Source organism: Chelmon rostratus, chromosome 1 (genome assembly GCF_017976325.1).
Source record: "Chelmon rostratus isolate fCheRos1 chromosome 1, fCheRos1.pri, whole genome shotgun sequence".
Classification (NCBI taxonomy): domain Eukaryota; kingdom Metazoa; phylum Chordata; class Actinopteri; order Chaetodontiformes; family Chaetodontidae; genus Chelmon; species Chelmon rostratus.
Window position 1 is genome coordinate 19837364 of NC_055658.1, and position 21643 is coordinate 19859006.

General features: G+C 43.0%; 1 protein-coding gene across 1 annotated transcript in view; it reads left to right on the forward strand.

Annotated features, from left to right (window-relative positions):
- Nucleotides 1-21643, forward strand: part of itsn2b (intersectin 2b) — a 34521-nt gene that overhangs the window by 3863 nt on the left and 9015 nt on the right. The window contains exons 2-28 of the mRNA XM_041939946.1: nucleotides 4237-4297; nucleotides 5166-5258; nucleotides 5408-5471; nucleotides 5609-5796; nucleotides 6062-6322; nucleotides 6908-7013; nucleotides 7172-7308; nucleotides 9344-9407; nucleotides 10052-10189; nucleotides 10585-10673; nucleotides 10936-11198; nucleotides 11311-11460; nucleotides 11604-11744; nucleotides 11896-11983; nucleotides 12219-12358; nucleotides 13791-13948; nucleotides 14119-14392; nucleotides 14474-14930; nucleotides 15015-15136; nucleotides 15290-15562; nucleotides 15702-15898; nucleotides 16760-16815; nucleotides 17084-17250; nucleotides 17422-17452; nucleotides 17563-17684; nucleotides 19352-19448; nucleotides 19535-19729. Coding sequence (XP_041795880.1) covers nucleotides 4291-4297; nucleotides 5166-5258; nucleotides 5408-5471; nucleotides 5609-5796; nucleotides 6062-6322; nucleotides 6908-7013; nucleotides 7172-7308; nucleotides 9344-9407; nucleotides 10052-10189; nucleotides 10585-10673; nucleotides 10936-11198; nucleotides 11311-11460; nucleotides 11604-11744; nucleotides 11896-11983; nucleotides 12219-12358; nucleotides 13791-13948; nucleotides 14119-14392; nucleotides 14474-14930; nucleotides 15015-15136; nucleotides 15290-15562; nucleotides 15702-15898; nucleotides 16760-16815; nucleotides 17084-17250; nucleotides 17422-17452; nucleotides 17563-17684; nucleotides 19352-19448; nucleotides 19535-19729 — 4078 coding nt within the window. The 5' untranslated portion in view covers nucleotides 4237-4290. The remainder of the gene's footprint in view (nucleotides 1-4236; nucleotides 4298-5165; nucleotides 5259-5407; nucleotides 5472-5608; nucleotides 5797-6061; nucleotides 6323-6907; nucleotides 7014-7171; nucleotides 7309-9343; nucleotides 9408-10051; nucleotides 10190-10584; nucleotides 10674-10935; nucleotides 11199-11310; nucleotides 11461-11603; nucleotides 11745-11895; nucleotides 11984-12218; nucleotides 12359-13790; nucleotides 13949-14118; nucleotides 14393-14473; nucleotides 14931-15014; nucleotides 15137-15289; nucleotides 15563-15701; nucleotides 15899-16759; nucleotides 16816-17083; nucleotides 17251-17421; nucleotides 17453-17562; nucleotides 17685-19351; nucleotides 19449-19534; nucleotides 19730-21643) is intronic.

Here is a 21643-nt window from a genome sequence, read left to right on the forward strand (position 1 = left end):
GGGCTTGCTTAAGCTTGAAGGAAGAGGCAGAGTTTGGTGACCTTTCAACTTGCTAGGTGAATTTTTTCTTTCTTAAGAATGAGGTCACACTGTACAGATTGCATTTTCTCCTTGTGATCCAATGTGATCACAATGCTGTTTGCTTGCATTTACACTGTGCAGTAACAGATTTCCAGATACACATAGCATGTTAATGTCATGTAAAAATGGAGTGTGAGGTTCGAGTTTCTTTAGGTAAACCCAGAGGCCTTTTCTAATGTTCTGTCATTATTACGTAGTTTTGCCCGGCAAATAAGTCAGACAATAGCACAGTGGCTTCCAATCGCAATCAATGAACAACATTTAGTAGATCAACAAGATCTTTGTGAGGCATTGTTAAGCAAACAACGCAGAACAAACAAGTAATTTATACAGATGCAAACACAGTCATCACTCAGTTGGTTGCATTCTGCATCAATAAGAATCAATATACTGACAGAGAAAGAGACTGATAAGAGAAATAGCTATTATTGATGAATCTGGTGATTATTTTCACGATTAATTGATTAGTTGTTCAGTCTATAAAATGTCAGCGTTCATTGAAATTTCAGTTTCCCAGAGCTCAAAGTGATGTCATCAAATTACTTCCTTTGTCCAAACAATAGTATAAACCCCCCCAAAAAAGTAGCAAAACAGTTAAAGTTAAAATTATGAAAATTGACCTGTTTGACGATCATGCAAACCTGAATGTAAAAGAATGAAAACGTTGTGTTGTCTGTCGATGTATCATTTACACCTTCCTCTCCATGGTGATGACTGTAATGCTATCAAAACAGTGTTTGAATTTCACTCACAGTTGCTTTCTTGTAGCGTGTATACGTTTTCAAACCTCCTTTTCAGTGGTTCTCCATCACACGTGAAAATGTACAAAATGCAGTTGTTGGTTTGTTGCAGTTTGTTTTTAGGATATGTGTGGCCTTCAAAGGGGATTTGCATGAGGTTTGCAAAGCTGAGTCTACACTGAAGTCAGTCACTTGTGCCAGCCAAGTCAGTCGTTCGACTCCTCCTCTGTCAGCAGTAAACCTTAAAGAATACAGCCCACTGCTATCTTTCTTTCATTCAATGTAATTTCTACAGTGTTACATCACCAGAGGTTACACTTCTTGACTAGAGCCTGACCAATACAGAATAGCTGATGCTGCAGGCAGATGATAGTTTATAGCTCTTATGTACTGTTGGCAAATAGGTATGTTTGGACAATATGCAAAAAAGTGCTCAAAACGCTATTAGAGCTAGATACAGTGGATTGTCTAGCAAACTGCAATGTATTTGATAATGTGCAATATGCAAAACATACTGTGCATGCTGTAGCTTGTAAAAAATTACACAACTGTATTACACAATATCTGATTTGTCAGATTTCTGGTAAGATTAACAGATTTATTATTATTAATTATACTCTTGTTCATCTACTGCAAACACTGCAGTCTTGCTGTGTCTGTGTAAGGACTGCTGCAAACATGACTTCTCACTGAACACATTCTTTAATGGGAGAAGTCTCCGCATGCACACACTCACACTCCAATATGTAATAAAAACTGCACATGAAGGACAAGGGCAGAATGAAGGAGAATAAGGCAGAAAATGGGGAGAGTCTCTGGGAGAGCGACAGATGGCAGGCAGATTAGCCCTCCCTCACTGTTCTTTGCCTTTGTAAAATAATTGACAAGGCCTCTTTATCTCATTCATGTTCTCCTTCACAAAGCTAATATCAACAGACAAGACAGCGATCAGTCATTTCGCTTCCTAAAAATCACTCAGTAAACTGTAATTCTTGTACCGCTCCAGTTCTGACTCTAGTTCTAACTTTCGATTCGTACTTTCTGGGGCATCAAAGCTGTCCCTCTGCCAAAATCCACGATCACCTCCCGTCAACTGACGGACGACGAGGAAATGCTTGTGTCTGTGGGTTACTGGGCAGGAAGTGTTGAGCAGAAAGATTGGAATTTCTCTCCTCCTTTTCCTCCTCCTCCGACTACATCATGTGAGTCTGACTGGCTGATGGGAGAGAGATAGCCATGGAGGAAGCAGGTGTTCAGCACGTCAATAATGAAGTGAACATGAAAGCTGTAGAACAAACATTATGGTCTGATTCAGTGTCCCAAACTAAGATGCACGAAGGGGAATTATATATAAATTTAGCTTTGTATTTGATGTTAGATTGCACATGTTCATGTTAGTTGTTCAAATGAATTTCTTAGAATTTAGACCTCATAGAACACGTGGCCTGTTGATCTGACCTGCGCTAAGGCCCCCTGAAGCAAAAGATCACACTGTTCATCCCACAGCAATAAACTGTTTTATATTTAAACAAAGCAGTTTTGTGGTGGCTGTGTTTCAAGTAGACCTATAAATATGCTGGCAAGCACAGCATTATGCAAGTTACTGGTCTTTTGTCATCAAGGAGCCCATGTATGGTACATTTAGCCACAGATTTCCTTCCCACCACCCCAAGCAACATTAACACGGTTACAGAAAATGTTGTCCAATTCTTTGATGGAGAGTGTAAAAATGTATAAGATAATAAATCGGCAAAGTTCTCATGCTGACTAGCTAGCTGGCACCTTGCCACACTGCCACACACCACATTCTGAGAAATCTTGATTGTAGTCAGCTGATAAAATTTATCAAAGAACATTGAGAAACATGGAGACACACACACCTCCACCCACGCACTAAATGTGATCACTTTAACTCACAAACCTTGGCCTTTCAGAAGAAGTGGGCCCTCCTGATACATAAAACAGGTTTATGCAACTGCAGCTCTGTTACTGCTCTGGCTTTGCATGAGCATGACTCGACAAGCTTAAAGCATGATGAAACAGACTTTGAGAAAGACATTGTCATTGGTGACAGGAAGACTGGCAGGAAGTCATTGAGGCTGTAGAATAGCTTGGATGGTCTGTTGGCCCTTTCGGTTTGTCCACTGCTTTGGTCCAGACTGAAATATTTGGGACATATTAAGACAAAATTTTATCCAGATCTTCATGGTCCCCAGCGGATGGATTCTAATCACTTTACTGATCCCCTGAATTTTCCTATACCGGTTCTGATTTGTATTGGATTCGTTGCTATGGCATTTGTTAGATATGGTCCAGTCCCCTTCAGCATGATTGTTATCACTTTGGTGATCGTTTTGGTAAGTTTTCCGTCTAGCGCCATCATCTGGACAAAATGTTCAATTGTCCAATATTTTGGTTATGACCATATACCTGCAAAACTAATGAACTACTTGATGAACTAACTCAGCCTCAGTTGTACTTTGTGTTTACGGCTAATTAGCAAACGTTAGCATATTAGCATACTGAAATAATATGGTGAACATGATAAACATTCTAACTGCTTAGCGTCATCATGTTAGCATTGTCATTGAGAGCATGTTAGCCTGCTGACGTTAACATTTATCTGAAAGTGCTGCTGTAGTACGTTACAGTCTCACAGAGGTTGCCATAGTACATTTTAAATCAAAATACTGTTATGAAGTAAAACCACCCGTTTCAGAAGACACTGTGTTACAGTGTACCAAACAGTTTAACAGCAGATGGTCACTCAGTGTCTCTCCTGTCCATGCTAACCCATTGACAGTGTTTGCAGTGGGCTAAAGGGTGAACATGAAAGCAGCATCTGTAGAGATGACCATCTGCCCATTAAACTTGGGCAGCTGCATGAAGAACTGATGTCTGCTTAACACCAGGACAGTACAGGTCTTTTGTCCAGTCAGTGACACAACCTTTGTAAACTGCCGTCAGAGCCTAAATCTGGTCCAACATAGCACTTCACAGTGGGTTGACAATATATGGACAGAGAGTGTTAATGTGCTTTTATAAAGGCTTATCAGTGTGGCTTGTGTGCTATTGGTGTCTGGCCACTACAGAGTCAGTGTGGATAGTATTGGAATGCGTCCGAGTAGTTTAAAAGCTTTGGAACGTGGCCACACTGAAGAGAACAGGAGGAGCCCTGTTTGACTCTGCTGACTGACCAGAATATCCTCTCTCTCTCTCTCTGTCTCTCTCTTTCTCTCTCACTCCCTCTCTCTCTCTCTCCCTTCATCCCCCTGTCTTTCTTCATCCCTCTGTCTCTCTCTCTCCATCTCCCTCTCTTTCTGCTGTTACTCTCTCCCTCCTGTCACTGACACTACTGTCCTGTCTTAGCTGCAGTATTGACTGATGACTGGACTGTGACTGTGTGTTTTTGCAGATGGCTGCAAGCAGTAGCTGAGGACGCCACCAGGAGTTCCCCCTCTCTGCAAATATGAATGGTAAGCCTGCTGCAGTTTGTGTGTGAGTGGGTGTGTAAAGGAGGGGAGAGGAGAACCAGAAGTGGGTGTATGTGTGTGTAGGGTGGTGTGTCTGTTTTTTTTTCCTTGCAGATCTGCTGAGGCCAACACGTGTGTGGCTGCACATATATTTGTATGTCCGAACACACGCTGCTGTAATCATTTGCCTCTTGTTGTTTCTTATTATTTGTGTGAGCGATGTCCGTCTCTGGACCATCTTGCTTTCAGTCCTATTAAGTTCCCTTTTTTCATCCTTGCTTATAGTGTCAGTCACAGCACTAAAGTTACAGAAACTGTGTATGTTCTGTTATGATGAATTCAACTGTCCATTCACTGTGTCTGCTGACGGACTGTGGAGCAAACACTAATGGGTAGTATGCCCTGGCTGGGTAAATACCAGTGCTGTTCTGCCTTCCTGTCTGAACAAAGTGACTTAGCATCACTGGCAACACTGCGCTTTATTATCATTTTGTCAATATCAGTGCATTCCCATCTCCTGACTGCTACAGAGGCTGGCCTCAGGTTCCCTCTCATCTCATCTCCATGTGTGTGTGTGTGCATGTGCCTGTCTTCCTTCCTGTTTGTTTGCAACTTGTAAAATGTTTTCTAACTTTAAGTTAGTATGCAAAGTGTGTGTTTACTTTGCTTAAGATTTAGTTTAAATTAGATAAGAGCAGGTTTGCTGAGTCAAGCCCAGAAATCATATGTAGTGGACGAATTTACGGAAATAGAAAAGGATCTCTATTTATTAAGGAAAGTGCTTCCGCCACGATAATGGATATGTCCTATGTCTGTTGCTTTACACTGTCTTTTATATTAGTGTGTCCCTGTGACCTCTTTTTCTCTCCAGGTGGTCCAAGCGTATGGGCTATCTCTCCAGAGGAGAGGAGCAAACATGACCAGAAGTTTGACACCCTCTCCCCATCATTGGGCTATGTCTCAGGTACACACACAAACATGCACTTCATCGCACAAACTGTTGGTGCATCATGCTCATAGTGATTTCCCTGCACACTCATAATGCAACCATGATGCGCCCTTCAACTGCTGAATTTTCTTTTTTTCTTATTTTTATTTCTTCCCTTTCTGTAGGGGAGCAGGCGAGAAAGTTTTTCCTTCAATCGGGGCTGCCTGCCTCAGTGTTGGCTGAGATATGGTGAGAAACACACACACACACACACACACATATACACCCACACAGTTTTGAGCAGTGGACATATTCACTGAAATCTACGCTTAATGAAGAATATTGTAACATCCTTCACTAACTATTTGTCTCCTTCTGTCTCTCAGGACTCTGGCTGATATGAATAAAGATGGGAAGATGGACAGGTTGGAGTTTTCCATTGCAATGAAGCTCATAAAGCTAAAACTCCAGGGTACATCGCTTCCCTTAGCACTGCCAATCATCATGAAGCAGCCTCCTGTGCCTGCTCCCACCCTCAATAACCCCACCTCATCAATGGCCAAGCCAGCCTATGGTATGTGTTTATTATTACATATTGTTTGTGTGTGTTTGTTTAGTTAGGAACTTAGCTGGCTGTAATGTGAAAATATGTCATAGCCTTAAACACAATAGCAACACAAAAGAGATATGTGTATTAAAAGATGTAAATGGGATACAAAACACCTCATTTTTTATTATTGACAAGCTTATCTATCTAAAGCGTGTCTGACTCTATATGTGCATTTTGACTGCTGTGTCATCTAAAATGTGCACCTGTTGTGTGTGTTTGTGTGTTCCAGGTATGGGTGCTGTGCCTAACATGTCCATGATGCCTGGGACAAACCTTGCCATGTTGACCCCTATCTCTATGGCAACCCCTGGACTCTCACCTCTGACACCAATGACAGGCCTCACCCCTTTGGTTACTACAACAACAGGTCTGAGCCCTCTAATAGCCTCAACCCCCAACAGGCCCCTGATGCCCACCGTGGGAAACGCCACCATGCCAAACGGCACCATGGGAATTCTCCAACCAATCCCAGCTGCAGCTCTGGCCACTGGTACAGACAACTTTCATTTCTGACTTTTATTTATCTGTTTCCTCTCCTCTTTTTTTGCTTTGCTGTACTATTATGTATCTGTTGCTGCTTTGGAAAGAAAGAGTCATCATGTCTAAATACATTCATTTGTCCTTTGATTACTGCTACTTGCTAGAGGATTATTTTCTGTTTCTTAAAGCATGAACACTATTAAGAGGCAATGTCTTCCTCTGAGAGTAATTATTGTATATGTTTGCAGCAGAGTGCAGATGATGAAATATTTCTATTTCTTTTGGGGGGAAAGGAAGGAAAAGGATGAATCCTTGCCTGGTTTTGCAGAGTCAGGTCTTATCTCCATACAAATAGCCTGCTTGTCCTTGACAAGGTTACAGCAGTGGCTGAATGACAGTATATTACTGAACCACTACAAGACTCCCCTCCCCTTTCTGACAACTGTAAAAAAGAAAAAAAGTCTATATGTTTCGGGGTGGAGGGATGGCATCTAGTTTTTATGGTTAGTAGCAACAGTAAAATGCCATCACAATGTTGCAGATAACTACACTAGAGTATATATAATGGATTTGTATGTATGCTTTATGTTGTCAGGCCTACCTTTCTCTGCGTCCTCCTACCCCTCTCCGCTAGGACTCTCCTCCGGTGCTCCTTCTGGTATGAACAAGGCCTCATCACTGCTGGACCTGGGATCTATCAGGTAACAAACACAGAAAAACACATACAGACATTTGGAAGCACAAAACAATTTCCCCTTTTGCACAACCAGTTGCCTCATTTATCTTGTCAGTCTCTTTTGAAGTGCACACACTGGTGTTCCTGAAGTTTAGTGCGTTCATCCTGCCGTTTGTCTTTCAGCTCCACTTCCTCATCACCCTCTGTGATGTCCCCAATGGTTACTGGTCCCAGTGACTGGGCTGTACCACATGCCTCCAGGCTCAAATACAGACAGCAGTTCAACAGCCTGGATAAACAGATGACTGGATACCTCACTGGTATGATATGTGTGTCTGTGTGTATGTATGTGATTAGTGTATGGGTCGTACACGTCCATACCAGACTATGCGTGAAATGCAGCCACTGATGATTTCATAACGTTGCCTCCCTCTTTCTTTCTGTGTTTGTCAGTCCTTTGCTAACTCTAAGGAAGTGGTGGCTCTGGGTGTGTTCAGACACTGGGGCAGTTCCTCTACACACACACACACACACACACACACACACACACACACACACACACACACACACTCAGCCAAGTATTCTTTTGCCTTTTCGTTCTGTTACTGTTAGCCTTGTTGGACCTGTTCTCTTGAAATAGCCATGATACAATCAAACAACAATGCATGCGCGCGCACACACACACACACACACACACACACACACATACACACACATGCACTTCAGCCAGAGTTAAAGATGATTTTCTCACAGTGACTTTGCACATTATGTGTGGTCCTGATCTTTAAATACATTACAACCTGATCCCAAAAGAGTTGGGACACTGTAAAAACATAAACGAAACAGAATGTGATAACTTGTAATCCTTTTTGAGTCAATTGAAAACAGCACAAAGACAATATATTTAACGTTTTACTTCATCAACTTCTTTGATTTTTGTAAAAATCTGCTTATTCTGGATTTGATGCAGCAACACCTTTCTAACAAGTTGGCACAGGAGCAACAAAAGACTGGGAAATACACCAGTTTGGAACATTCCATAAGTAAACAGGTTGATTGGTAACAAGTGAGTATCATGATTGGGAATGAAAGGGGCATCCTGGAAAGGCTCAGTCGTTCACAAGCAAGGTGAAGCGAGGTTCATCACTCCATCTCCTTTATAATAAGGAGATTACTACATGGGCTCAGGCACTTTGTGAAACTGTTGTTGGGAAACACAGTTTGTTTGAAAATAATTGCATTCATTTGTGTTTTACACAGCGTCCCAGCTCTTTTTTTTTTGGAATCTGGCTTGTAAATGAATGGCTCTTTCCATTTTTTTGAGCTCTTGGACTCTTCTCTTACATTATAGTATACAGCTCCACACACCTTACACAGTGTAGACAGTAGAGTGGGAACCTGACACATTGGGGTCGGGCTCAGACAGTAATTTGAAAATGATGCATGGGTTCGCTCACATCAACTGGGCTGGCCTACACGCTGCTTTCAAGGTCTTTTAGTGATAATGTAGTGTAAAAAAATGAAAATGAAGGACCTACTATCTGTGTTTGGCTATGTCCTATCAAGTGCAGGCTTTGTTATTGTGAATGCAACATTGGCAATTTCAGGCAGTAAAAAGCGTATTCATGTAGCCTAGTTAAGGATGCAGCACAGCAAACAAAATGTATCAACAGGGAAGCTTAAAAATACCAAAAACCATGCAGGGAGTCCAATGTATGGAGGTATGTCGATTTTTTTCATCAATGCAGATGTCATAATGAAGCAGTTAGATATGTAAAATGTAAATCATGTGGGGCTCTGATGAGATATGGCAGCAAGAAGACTGGGAATAGATCGTGGACAGTGGGTGCAGGATGCGACTGACTAACAACCACTGTGTGACAGAGTGACAGAAACTCACTGCTTCAGCTTACATTAACTGCGTCGGGTTCAGGTTGGGCTCGGTTACCACTCTCTTGGACTCAGGTTGGGTTCACACAGAAAAATGCTGCCTGAGCCGCACTCTAGGAGTCAAGAGCTGTCTGCTAAATAAATATGAACCTGTTGTTCATGCTGTCACAGTATTTTGATCATCATCTCTTTGATCTCAGTGAATGAATGAGTGTTAAAGACAGTGTATCATTTCCTATTTCAACATTTTTTACACAGTTGTGAAAAACATCAAGGAAACCTGATATCAGTATTGGTAACCAGCTGTCGAGATGATGCACGAGACTGCCATCTTTGTTCACCTGGCACATTTTAATGAGTACATTAATGCATACTGTATCATATATTTCTCACATACTTCCTCTACACCACACCCACATTTCTGTGCTATACATGTATTTTGACATCTGTTGCTCTGGTTGCCAGGTCTGCAGGTGAGAGGTGCAATGGCAACCACAATGCTGACTCAGACACAGCTGGCTTCCATCTGGTGAGAAAATCTGTGTGTTTGTACTGTATGCGTGTGTGTCTGTACATGTCCCATGCCGCAGTGTTGTGTTCAAGAGCCAGAGTCAGGTTAGAAACTTCATTCCACTACACCTGGTACGGCAATAGGCCAATAGTTTGTCATAGGATTCGTTTTTTATTAAACAAGGCTGCTCTTACTGTAGTATCTATTACTGGTAAATACAAGGAAATCAAAATTCTTATTGTACATTTTCTTCTGCTGTGATTGGTTTGTTTTAACTCTGAAGATACTTATGTAAGTGAACCTGAACAGCTGGATCTTAAGGACTACTTCAATATGTTTATATATGATAGTCTATTGTACATAGATAACTCCTTGTGTGTATCCATGTGCCTTCACATGGTATGGTCCATAATACAGGCTCCATGTTAGGCTGCCACTAATGATTGTTTTCATTAAATAAAGGTGTAGTAATCATACAGTCCCTATAACAGGACATGTAGTCACTAACCTAAACTAGCACATTCAGTAGTTAAACATAGCTTTGACAGAAACAGCTGATCAGCAGACAGTTATAATCAAATTGGAAACTTTGGTTCTCTAAAGTTGCCAAATTTTTACATAGTTGTCTTCGGGTGCCTCCTTATCCTGTATCCCTCCTGCAGGAATTTAGCTGATGTGGATAAGGATGGCAAGCTAAAAGCTGAAGAGTTTGTTCTGGCGATGCATCTTGTGGACATGGCAAAGACTGGACAACCACTGCCGCTAACACTGCCAACTGAGCTGGTACCACCCTCACAAAGGTGGGTGGACACATATTCTTAATTTACCCTATAGAATTGATATATAGTATCAGTCATGCCAATGGTGTGCAAAGCTGTCATCAAAGAAAGATGTGGCTACTTTGAAGAATCTAAAACATGTTTTGCTTTGGTTTTCACCTTTTTTTTTTGCTTACTATATAATTCCATGTATGTTCATAGTTTTAATGTCTTCAGTATTAATCTCCAATGTACAAAATAATGAAGAAAAACCTTTAAGTGAGAAGGTGTGTCCAACCTTTTGACTGGTACTGTAAGTGTTTAGATTTAAGTGCATACATTAAACATGGACTACATGGACTAATCTCAGTGTTTATTTAGTAGTATAATCATGTGAATTGTGTATCCAAACCAGTTATTTTAAATCTGCTCTCCAGGGCTGCAGTGAATGGATCCAGCCCTTCTCCATATGCAGCTCTGACTGAGGACTTGGACATTGAACCACCACAGAAAGCTAAAGCCAACTGTCAGTACTCACACTACCTGCCCTCAACACAGAGTGTAGTCTTGTTTAGCTGCTTCATTATCTTCAGCCTTGTTCTCTGTATACTGATTGACAGAGATTGACTGAAACTACAAATTAGTTTTAAATTTATGCACTTTTTATTTATACACTGTTCATTATCATCCTTTTCAAGCACAAAAGCAGGATTGGACAGCACACTCCCAATCAACATAAAAATTTACACCAACACTGACTTCAAGACTTTTTGTTTGTCTGTGTTTAGATTCCTTTGAGGATAAATTCAAAGCTAACCTGGAGCGAGGGAATGCAGAGCTGGAGAAAAGACGACTGGCTCTGCAGGAGGCGGAGAGGAGGGAGCAGGAGCGGCGCGCTCAGAAGCAGAGAGAGGAGCAAGAGAGGAGAGAGAAGGAGGCTCGGGAGGCCGAGGAGAGGAGGAAGAAAGAGGAGGAGAGGAGGCTGGAGAGACAGAGGGAGCTGGAGAGGCAGAGAGAAGAAGAGCGACAGAAAGAGATTGAGAGAAAAGAGGTGAGGGTGGATCCTGTGTCCGCAAGTCTGAAGTTTTGTCTGTTTCCTCATTTATAGTCGCAGCAGAGAGTCATTTCTTTACACATCAGTGTCTTGTGTGGGTTAATTCCAGGCTGCACAGCGAGAGCTTGAGCGCCAGAGGAAGGAGGAGTGGGAGAGGAGGCGGCGAGGAGAGCTCCAGATTAAGAGGGAGCAGGAGCAGGATGATATCATCAGATTAAAGGCTAAGAAAAGGAGCCTGGAGATGGAGCTGGAGGCTGTGGTGAGTGGCAAAGAGACAAATGCAGCATACACGTAGACTTACTGTTGTCATGCACTGATGGCCTCTGTTTGTGCAGCTGTGTCAGGTCAGTTTGTAAAGTTTATGCCATTCTCTCTCTGTCTCTCTCTGTCTCTCTGCCTCAGGGTAACAAACACCGCCAGATCTCAGACCGGCTGCGTGACTTTGACAACAAGAAGAAGCTTCAGAAGACAGAGCTGGATCTGACCAATCAAAGGATAGAGACACGCCAGCAGGACATTAACAACCTGCAGAAACAGCTAGAGGTGTGTGTGCGTGCGCGTGTGTGAGTGTGAGTGTCTTTGTGTGTTTCTTTTTCTAACGCTATTTTGTTGTGACAGTTATCCATCGTAATAACAGTTTTGTGTTATTTGCGATTAATGTCTTGTTGCGTCTGTTGCATTTCTCTTTGGTCAGGAGTTCCAAAGGAAGTTGTCGCAGCTGACTCCAGAGCAGAAGAGACTGACTGAGAAACTGAAAAACATGGCTCTGAATAACCTGCCTGGTTAGTCTTGATGGATGAATTGATGGAGACATAGCCTGTTGGATGGGTGCTTGATAAAAGAACACAACACATTGTTGGACAAATTGAGTAGTTTAATCACAGTATATTCGGAATCTGTACTGTACAGCAGTGTGTGCAAGAAAGCTTTGTAAACTTACTTCTATGTTCTGTCATAGTGCTTTTATTTTTTTCACCGGGAAGATTTTAGCTTGTTAACTGTATTTCATGTTTGTAGCGTCGACCATGTCCACCCTGAAGGTGGGCGTCACAGAGAAAAAAGGGACATGTATGAAACTGCAAGAGCAGCTGAAAACTCTGGAGAAAGAGACTGCTGCCAAACTGGCTCAGATGGACCAGTACAACAAGGATATGCAGGTAAGAACTGAATACATCAATATTATCAATAGTACAATGAGAGAGACCTGTAGTCTGACCGCTTGTTAATTTTCATATTCATGTGGGAGAATGGTTATATGTCATTCTGTCCTGGATTAAAACCTGCTGTCTCTCTTTCAACAGCACTATGCTTTACATTCTCACAATTTAAGACAGACTGCCCAGTAAATCCACTATCTCACATCAGTCTTGACTTGAGTGGTTCGCAGAGGCGTACTGTCAGTAGTTGGAGGAGAAGGTGGACTATTAGTTGTTTACTTTATTAAACCTGAGATTCACAAATCCAGCTCTCCGCCGCGTATTAGCAGCTGGTCATTCAGCCTTTAGCTTGTTTGTGAAATCAGTGCCATCTCTAGCAGCCCGACTCATTCTTTGATAATCTCAAGTATCAGTGCCTACAAATGGGATAAATTACTTCATTAAAAATATCATGCAGGACATAAACTGTGCATTGCCATGTTAGTACACTCTGTGAACACAGGTGGGATTTTTAAGTGACATAAAATGAGCAAGGGGTGGTGGCAAAGTGAAGCTTTAGTCCAGAGCTTGATGTACAGTATGTTTGATTCTTTACAGTAATTGTATCTAACAGTTTGTGTTTAAAATGTTTTTTAATTTTACAGAGCAGGAAAAACATTAAAAAACTAACATGTTTTTTGAGTGTACAGTGCCGGTTTTTATGTTTTACTTTGACTGCAGCTTGGCCCTTCATGTCTGTTTTCTCTCCTCTGATCATTCCGGTCCATTAACACCTTCTTTCTTGCCTTCTGATATTGATTTCATTCCTTTGTCATCTTTAACTTTTATTCCTCTCTTCTGCATGTCTCGTCCCTTCTTCTCTTATGGAAATGATCTTTTCTTTTTTTCCCCTTGCTGGATTTCCTTCCTCTTTTCTCTCCTCTGTTCATCTTTCCTCTCACCCATCTCTGATCCCTTGTCCCCAACTTTGCAGTATGTGGATGCTGAGGACTCTATGCTTCAGGCTGTGTTCAGTCTGCTGGCCTGCCTCCGTAACCTCTTCTACCTACTAAAGGTTTTTGCTTTAGGTCTCTTTGTTGTTCTCATCTTTTTATCTTTCATCTCCTCTGCTCTTTTCTGTTGGTCATTACTCTGCTTATATTTCTCCATCACATCTTCTGGCTCTGCTTTAGCTTTAGTTTTAGCTTCTCTGGATTTTACTCTTATCTTTAGACATATCTCTCTTTCTTCTGTCTTCTCTGTCTCTCACACCAAGTTGTTCAATGTTTAGGCACTGATGTCCATGCTCGGTGTTTGTGCATGATGCATGTGTTTTCGGAGCTTTATCAGCCCATTATGTCTACCCAGTCAACTCATTCTTTAATTTAGTCACGTATCTTCATTCTGCTATTAAAGGTGTGGTTTTGTGTGTGTGTGTCTGTGCACGCGTCAGGAACTGAGGGAGAGCCAGAGAAAGCAGCAGGCAGCGCTAGAGAAACTACGGAGCATCAAAGAGGACAAACGGCGTGAGCTGATTCGAAGGAAGGAGCAAGAAGAGGAGAAGAGGAGGGAGGAGGAGAGGAGACGGAGGGAGGAAGAGGAAGCTCAGAGGTACTTAGCTTTCATGCAAATTTATTTTCAGATTTGAGTGTCATGTAAAAGCAAAATCTCATTTCTCAACCTGCTTTTAAATTTGCATTTGAACTTTAATATAAAAAAGCTCTTTTTTCATCTTGAAATCCAAACTTTTAAAATAACAACATTTGCTTCCCACTCACAAGACGTATTAAGATGGAAAAAGAGCGTCAGTGGCAGGAAAAACTGAAGAGGGATGAAGAGGAGCGTCAGAGGAAGCTTCAGGAGGAGAGAGAGGCCAAAAAGAGGGAGGAGGAGGAGAAAGAGAGACAAGCTCTCATCCAGGCTGCCAAGGAGCAAGCTGAACGAGAGCTCAGAGCAAAGGAGGAGGCAGAGCGGAAGAAAAGAGAGGCAGAGGAGAGAAAGAGAAGAGAAGAGGAGGAGCGGCAGAAGCAAGCAGAGAGACGGAGGCAGGAGGAGGAGAGGAGGCAGCTGGAGGAGGAGAGGAGGCAGCTAGAGGAAGAGAGACGGAAACTGGAGGAAGAGAGGAGGAAAGAGGAGAAAAGACGGAAAGAAGAGGAGGATCGACGCAGGAGGGAGGAAGAGAGGAAGAGGCTAGAGGAGGAGCGGAGAGAGGAGGAGCGTAGAAGAGAGAGGGAGGAGGAGGAGAGGAGGAGACAAAGGGCGGCCGAGGCTGCTGTCAGAGATGCAGAGGACAGGAGAAAGCGAGAGGAGGAGGAGAGAAGGAAGAGAGAGGAGGAGGAGAGGCGAAAGAGGGAAGAAGACAGGAGGAAGCTTCAGCAGCAGCAGGAGGAGGAGAGGAGAAAGCGTGAGGTGGAAAGGAAGAGGGCGGAGGAGGAGAAGAAGAGAAAGGAGGAGACAGAGGAGAGAAGGAAAGCCGAGGAGGAGAGAAAGAGGAAGGAGGAGGCATCTCGTCAGCAGCAGCAGCCAAGTGGAGGCAAGGTGGATATTCAGGAGAAACTGACGGCTCTGCTGAGAGGACTGGAGGAGAGGAAAGGTGAGGCGCACGCACACACACTTTCTGTCTTCAGTGTTAATTAAAACATAACCATCACATAATGACCCTGATATGCTGCTTTAGGCGGACAACCCAGGGCCACACATCACAGGAAGTCAGCGGCTCTCACATCCTTCAAAGCGCTCTACCCGTTCACTGCACGCAACAATGAAGAACTCAGCTTCAATGCAGATGATATCATCGAGGTAAGACTGAAAGCTGTGTCTCATAAGGCCTTGACAAAAGATACACTTGCAACAGAAATTACACACCAGTTGTTCCTGTTCAAATGTCTGTTTCTTCTTTTCTTCTCACGCTTTACTTACTCCTTCTCAAACTTTGCTATCTCCTCCTGTCAGGTTGATGAGACGACAGAGCGGGAGGAGGGTTGGCTGTATGGCAGCAAACAGGGAAAGATGGGCTGGTTCCCAGAGAGCTATGTCGAGAGAGTGGCCCCATCAGACACAGCTAATAATGCTGCTGCTGCTGCTGCTGCTGCTGCTGCTGCTCCTAAAATGCAACTTCAGTCACAGCTTTCCAGTGCCCTTGAGGCTGCCATGGCAGCAGGAACAAAGTCTGCCTTCACACCAACACACTCTCCAAACCCTGCACCCTCTGAGACACAAGGACAGGTGAGAGGTGTAAGACTGTTTACAACAGGTTCTGTACCAGCTACTACCCTTTGATTACCACAGTAAGATCATTACCTGGATATATACAAACGCTCAAATACTCAGTGCACTTCTCTCTGTCTCTCTGTGCCCTTGTCAGCAGGTAGTGGGCAACCTGTTGGCCCAGGCCCTGTGTTCTTGGACAGCAAAGACAGACAACCATCTGAACTTCAATAAGGATGACGTCATTCAGGTGTTGGAGCAGCAGGAGAACTGGTGGCTAGGAGAGCTGAATGGTGAACAGGGTTGGTTCCCCAAGACATATGTGACACTGCTGGGAGAAGAAGAAAGTTCGGAGTAAGTCTGCCCACATATTTGTTATTTTTATATTCGGTGTGCTCTTGCCGGAGCTCACAGCTAACTCACTGACTCCATGGCAACATTACACTTCCTTTTGAGAAGGAGCGGAGCAGGGGGATTGGGGGACTGCCTCATACATAAAGTCAACCCCAACACACACTAGCCTTATGCCACAATCTCATAGCCATCATATTCCATGTGTGAACATGAATTCAGTAGCCTGAAGCACATAGCTGTCCACTTCCCATACCAACATTTTTTGTGGTCGTTGGGTTGCTTTTTAATCTCAGGGTAAATCAGTGAAAACACGCATCAGTCATATGATAATGTCTATCTGTCAGTGAGAGTAAAGGTGCGGTAACTGTTCCAGTATTCAAAGTATTTAGGCTCCAGAAATGTCCTCTTCCTCTCTCTGTGTTGAGGAATCTGCTGTGTTGTTGGTGTCACACAGTTACAAATCAGGCTGCAGCAAAGCTTTGTATGTACAGTGTGATTCCAGCTGATGTTACACCGAGCTGTTGTGGTGAAGAGGAAGGTGAAACCTGGTGTAACAATCAGTCAAGTGCATGCTCCAGACTTTACCTTTGATAATTAGGTTTGGCTCATGACCAGACAAATGGGACCGCAGGAGCCCAGAGTGAAACCCCCTTTGTTTTCAAAGGAGCCCATTAAAGTGTTTCGGGCCTTTCAGTATTACAACTCTGGTTATTCCTACCTAGATCGCCTTGCTCCCCCCAGGATGAGCTGGAGGGCATGGCTGGGGAAAAACGTTGTGGTTCTTCTGTGCTTGGATGATGAATGAATGGATGGCTGGAATGCATGAATAGGTATGATAATGTGGTCTTTCTGTTTGTACAGCATGAAGAGCTCCCCTCCTGATGCTTCAGAGTCTACCGATGGCCTGCAGCTTGAAGGTACAATAATACTTCCTCTGAAATGTATTTTATTTTTGATATTTGATCTTCATACATTACATAAACCACACATTCATATGTTGCTGTTGTCAAGCTCTTATTTTTAACATTTTATGATTATTTTCAGGTTGGTTAAGGGGCCTGCTCATCTATATGTACCTGTCTAATTTAAGTCTCCCTGACTGCAGTGTTGTGGAGTTAAACTTAATTTAGTATCAAGCCCTGCATAGGCTACTGTTCCTTTACGTTCATATATCTTTTTCCTTAGAATACGTGGCATTGTATACCTATGAGTCTCCGGAGCCTGGTGACCTGACGTTTAGAGAGGGAGATGTGATCTTGGTGAGCAAGAAAGAGGGCGAGTGGTGGAACGGCTCTATAGGTGACTGCACAGGCCTCTTCCCCAGCAACTACGTCAAACCGAAAGAGACAGATGTAAGGAATAGACAACATCTACTGACATACAGGGCAAAGAGACTTAATCTAGTGATGCAGTTGGATTGCATTTTGTTGCAAGGCATTCCTGTTATTTTCTTCTCTCTCTGTATTTTGGTGTACTGCTTCTACAGTTATAGTTTGTAATGATGATGTCATTGCATTTTTCAGACATCAAGCATATCTGGAAAGAAGAAACCAGGTAAGTTCATCGTCTTACCTCTCAATCTCCGACTCTCATGTAAGAGAACAATATGTACTTTTGCATTTTGCTGCAATGTAAAGTTGCATTTGTGTCTTTTGTGTGCACAGAAATAGCCCAAGTGCTTCGGGCCCACTCCTCTACCGGCCCTGAACAGCTAAATCTGGAAAATGGCCAGCTCATCCTTATCCTCAGCAAGAACGCTTCTGGCTGGTGGCTTGGAGAACTACAGGTCAGTGTTCAGATGCTGTTCACAATGGTTTTTTCACTGGTTCCTTAGTCCACAGATGGCCTGTGCTTTAGCATATCTCCACGCAGCCAACTTAGTTGCCCTTCAATAACTGTGTCAATACGTCACTGTAGTCTCAGCAGTTCTTTATGTGATTCACTGAAATAGTGGTTCCCAACCTTTTTGGCTTGCGATCCCCTAAAACAGAGGTGCCAAATGTTTTTTCACTTCAGATCTACTTTAACGTGTTTTAACATCAGAAAATCTACCAGTCCCAAATCACAGTCTCTGTACCTCCATAGCATAAAGCTACTGTTATGCAGCATACACATGTTTTCCATTTCAGAGAATAAAGTTTTACCTTAATTAAATCTACTGAAGTCATTCTGAAGCGTGAGAATTTCCTTCTCTGCTGCAGCGTCCAGGAGGAATAGTGTTCCCACTTAGGAGGCAATTTCATCCACATCAATATCATTGCCAAACGGCAAACACATGTATGAAGCGACTGGCTCCAGTAATGTAAAGCCTGTTAAACATCTTTCAAACTGCAATGTTTTTTGCCCTGACACTCACATTCTGTATGCATGCTCAGAAAGTAGGGCAGGGCCTGACACTGCAGCTTGGTTGAAAGTAGTTGTGGTTTGCCCTGCACAGCGCTAATCATGTCAACTAGTTTTTTTTTTCCCCTGCAACTCTAAATTCAGTTCTTTCAGATTTCTAGGTGAGCTTCAGCTCATCATCAAGATGGGCATACACTGCAACGTAAGAATGCCTGAGAAATAGTTTCACTTCAGGCAAAATCTCTGCAGAAATGTGCCTTTGCTCAGCCACCACACGTCTGTATGCAACAGCAACTCAGTATTTCCACCTGAGCGCAGAATAGCCTCCTCTGAATGCTTTTTGGGCTGATGGAATTCACAATCTTCATGGCAGCATCCGTCACGTCTTTCATGTTCAACACCTTCCCACACAATGCTTGTTATTGAATGATGCAGTTATAATGGATGAAGTCTGGGAAAGAATTGTGTCGTTTACACAAGGCAACAAAACCATTTGCACGACTCACAAGGACCCCACATTAGCGTTAATGGAGACTAGTGGAGAAATAGGCAGGTAGATTTTGTCCACTGACTGCATTGAGGCTTGGAAAATATCCTTTCACAATGTTATTTCAGTAGCAAAATGGAGAGTCTCTCCTCTTGAGCCACATCTGTGATGTCTGTGGACTCATCAAACTGAAGAGAGAAGGACAACAGTCAGTGTCATTTTGTAGTTGATTCTTTTCCGCTATGTCCACACATCACTGTGTTACTGTGTTAAAATTCATGAACAGCAGCCTCCAAAAATGCCTCCTCCACCATCCCTCCGTCTTTGATGGCTTTTAATGTTTCACAAGAATGGGACTTACTTCATATGATGCTATGGTGGCTGGTTTTTACCCTGTGGGCTTCATGAAAGTGGGCTGTTTTGCTGCTAGTTGAGATTTCAGTTTGATGTTATATCTTAAATAGCCATCCAGTAGATGGCAGTATGTGACAAGAAAATAAACATGCTCACTGGTTGAATGGGAGAACTGCATGTTCAAGGATTTGGAGATAATTGATGGCCCACGTCCCTGATGGCTGATTAAAACCTCATCATCCACCTTTGTTTGTGTTTTTTGACTCTAGGCACGTGGTAAAAAGCGTCAGAAGGGCTGGTTCCCTGCCTCTCATGTCAAAATATTGGGCTCCAACAGCGGCAAGTCCACACCAGCGCCCCAACCAGGTAACACACACGCTCCTCTGAAGTGAAGAGATGAGATAATAGAGTAAGTAAAAGTACCTCACACACTCCATCCTCTTCTCTCTCAGTCTGTCAGGTGATAGCCATATACGACTACACAGCCGCCAACGGGGACGAGATGAGCTTCTCCAAAGGTCAGCTGATCAACGTTTTAGACAAGAATGACCCTGATTGGTGGAAAGGAGAGATCAACGGGGCCACTGGTCTCTTCCCCACCAATTACGTCAAGTTGACCACAGCAGATTGTGACCCCAGCACGCAGTGTAAGTAAATCCTTTAACCATCATATCATGACTATTCATGAGATGAAATATGCATGTTAAAAAACAGAGAGACGCTCATTCCTCCATGTCGCTTCAAGCCACTGTGACTAACTCATACTTATCCTTTGTTCATCTGTGCAACCCCCATCTGCCAGCACTGATGTTTTTCCATCCACCCATCTCTTTATCTGTATATCCTCTCTTCTCACTGACTATTTCACCTTTTCCTGTTTTTTCCACTTCCTCCCTTCCCAACCTGAACTCCTCCTTCCCACTCCCTCTCCATCTCTTCCCGTCGGCTTCTGTCTCTTTCTCCTTCTAGGGTGGTAGAAAGTCCTCTTCCTCCTCCTTCACCTCCTCTTCCTCTCCTACTCCTGACTTCAGAGAGACCCACTATTGCACACTGCTCTGAAGGGGCACAGTGTCCGGACTTTCTACTAACTTCACCCACTGAAATAAAGTGTGTGTGTGTGTGTGTGTGTGTGTGTGTGTGTGTGCGTGCGCGTGCGCGTGCGCGTGTGTGTGCGTGTGTGCGCATGAAAGAGAGGGAGAGCTACAGAGCACCACAGAGAGTGAACAGCTGTATGTGTGAAAATTGAAGGTCCTGTGTTGCCTGTTAATGGAACTACGTTCTTGTGACTCTCAATGCTGATTCTGTGAATTGTTAAAGCCTTGGTGCCTTTTGTGATTTTCCCGGTCCTCGTTTTGATTGTGAACTGATGCAGAATCATCATGTCATTGATGGGGAAATGCATTAGTAGCAGAGCGAAAGTGGGTCTCTCTGTGACTTGTCCCGCTTCTTTCCTTATTTTCCCCTTTTGTACATGCTGCATCAACCATTTTCCTTCACCTTTTTTCCTTTTCTTTCTTTTTCCCCTCTTTTTTTGCTTTCCTTTCTCATTTTCTCACTCTCCAATTTTGAGAGTTTAGCTCACACAGAGCCCACTATTTGTCTCTGTCTCTCCTCAGAGATGTGTCTATATTCAGACATGATGTACAAGTTTAATGTCACTTTCTAACGTTTTTAATCCGCAAAACTGTGGATATTTTGAGAAATAATGGGCCCAGCACTCCTGCACTTGTCTTAAAAATGCTTGAAACAAGGCACAAAGTGGCAATATGACTTCATCAAAGAAATATGTTCCGAAGGAAGGTAATAGATATGTTGAGGACTGAGTTAGAAACCCGAGTGGAGAGCTTGTTAAAAATAAACTCAGTCTCTACTAAATAGATGTTTAGTAGATGTAGCATTAATATTCTTACAATGTGCTTTCATCTTGTGAACTTTATGAAATATAACCATTTGCAGTGCATTTTATGCCTTTGAAAAGCTTCTATGTCGCCCAATTTGGGCGACATAGATGAATCACGCTTGTACCCTTTTGAATCACAAAAGGGTACAAGCAGAAACGCACAGTTTTTCCTCTACATTTAAAAGCCATAACTGGGTCAGCTGCCATCACTGACATAAGGAACATAAGAAAGTGATATGAAGCGACTCTTCAGCACATGGCTAACTGTTTCAAAGCCACTGACAGACGTAAACTTTGCCTCCGGGGGCGATGTTACAAACTGCTGCTGCACCTTATAGCAACTGAGTGCTGTTTTACTGCTGCTCTGGATGTTTTTATTTGTGCAGAAAGTGAATGCACGTCTGCTCATGGTGTTTAAGAAAAAACATAGTAACCATTGTCAGGATTGTGGATTCATTTCTTTAGCGCACCACCGTCAACTTCACTGAAATGCAACAAAAAAGCAAGTTGCTGCAAAAGCGCTAGGCACTTTATTTTAATTTAATTTAATCAGCTGGCTCAGTTTACCTTGAACCTCCATCATATCTGTGAAAGGCTACAGTAACATTGCGTGAACCACACTGACAGAAAGCCAGTTTATAGCAGCTAGAGCTGTTAGCAC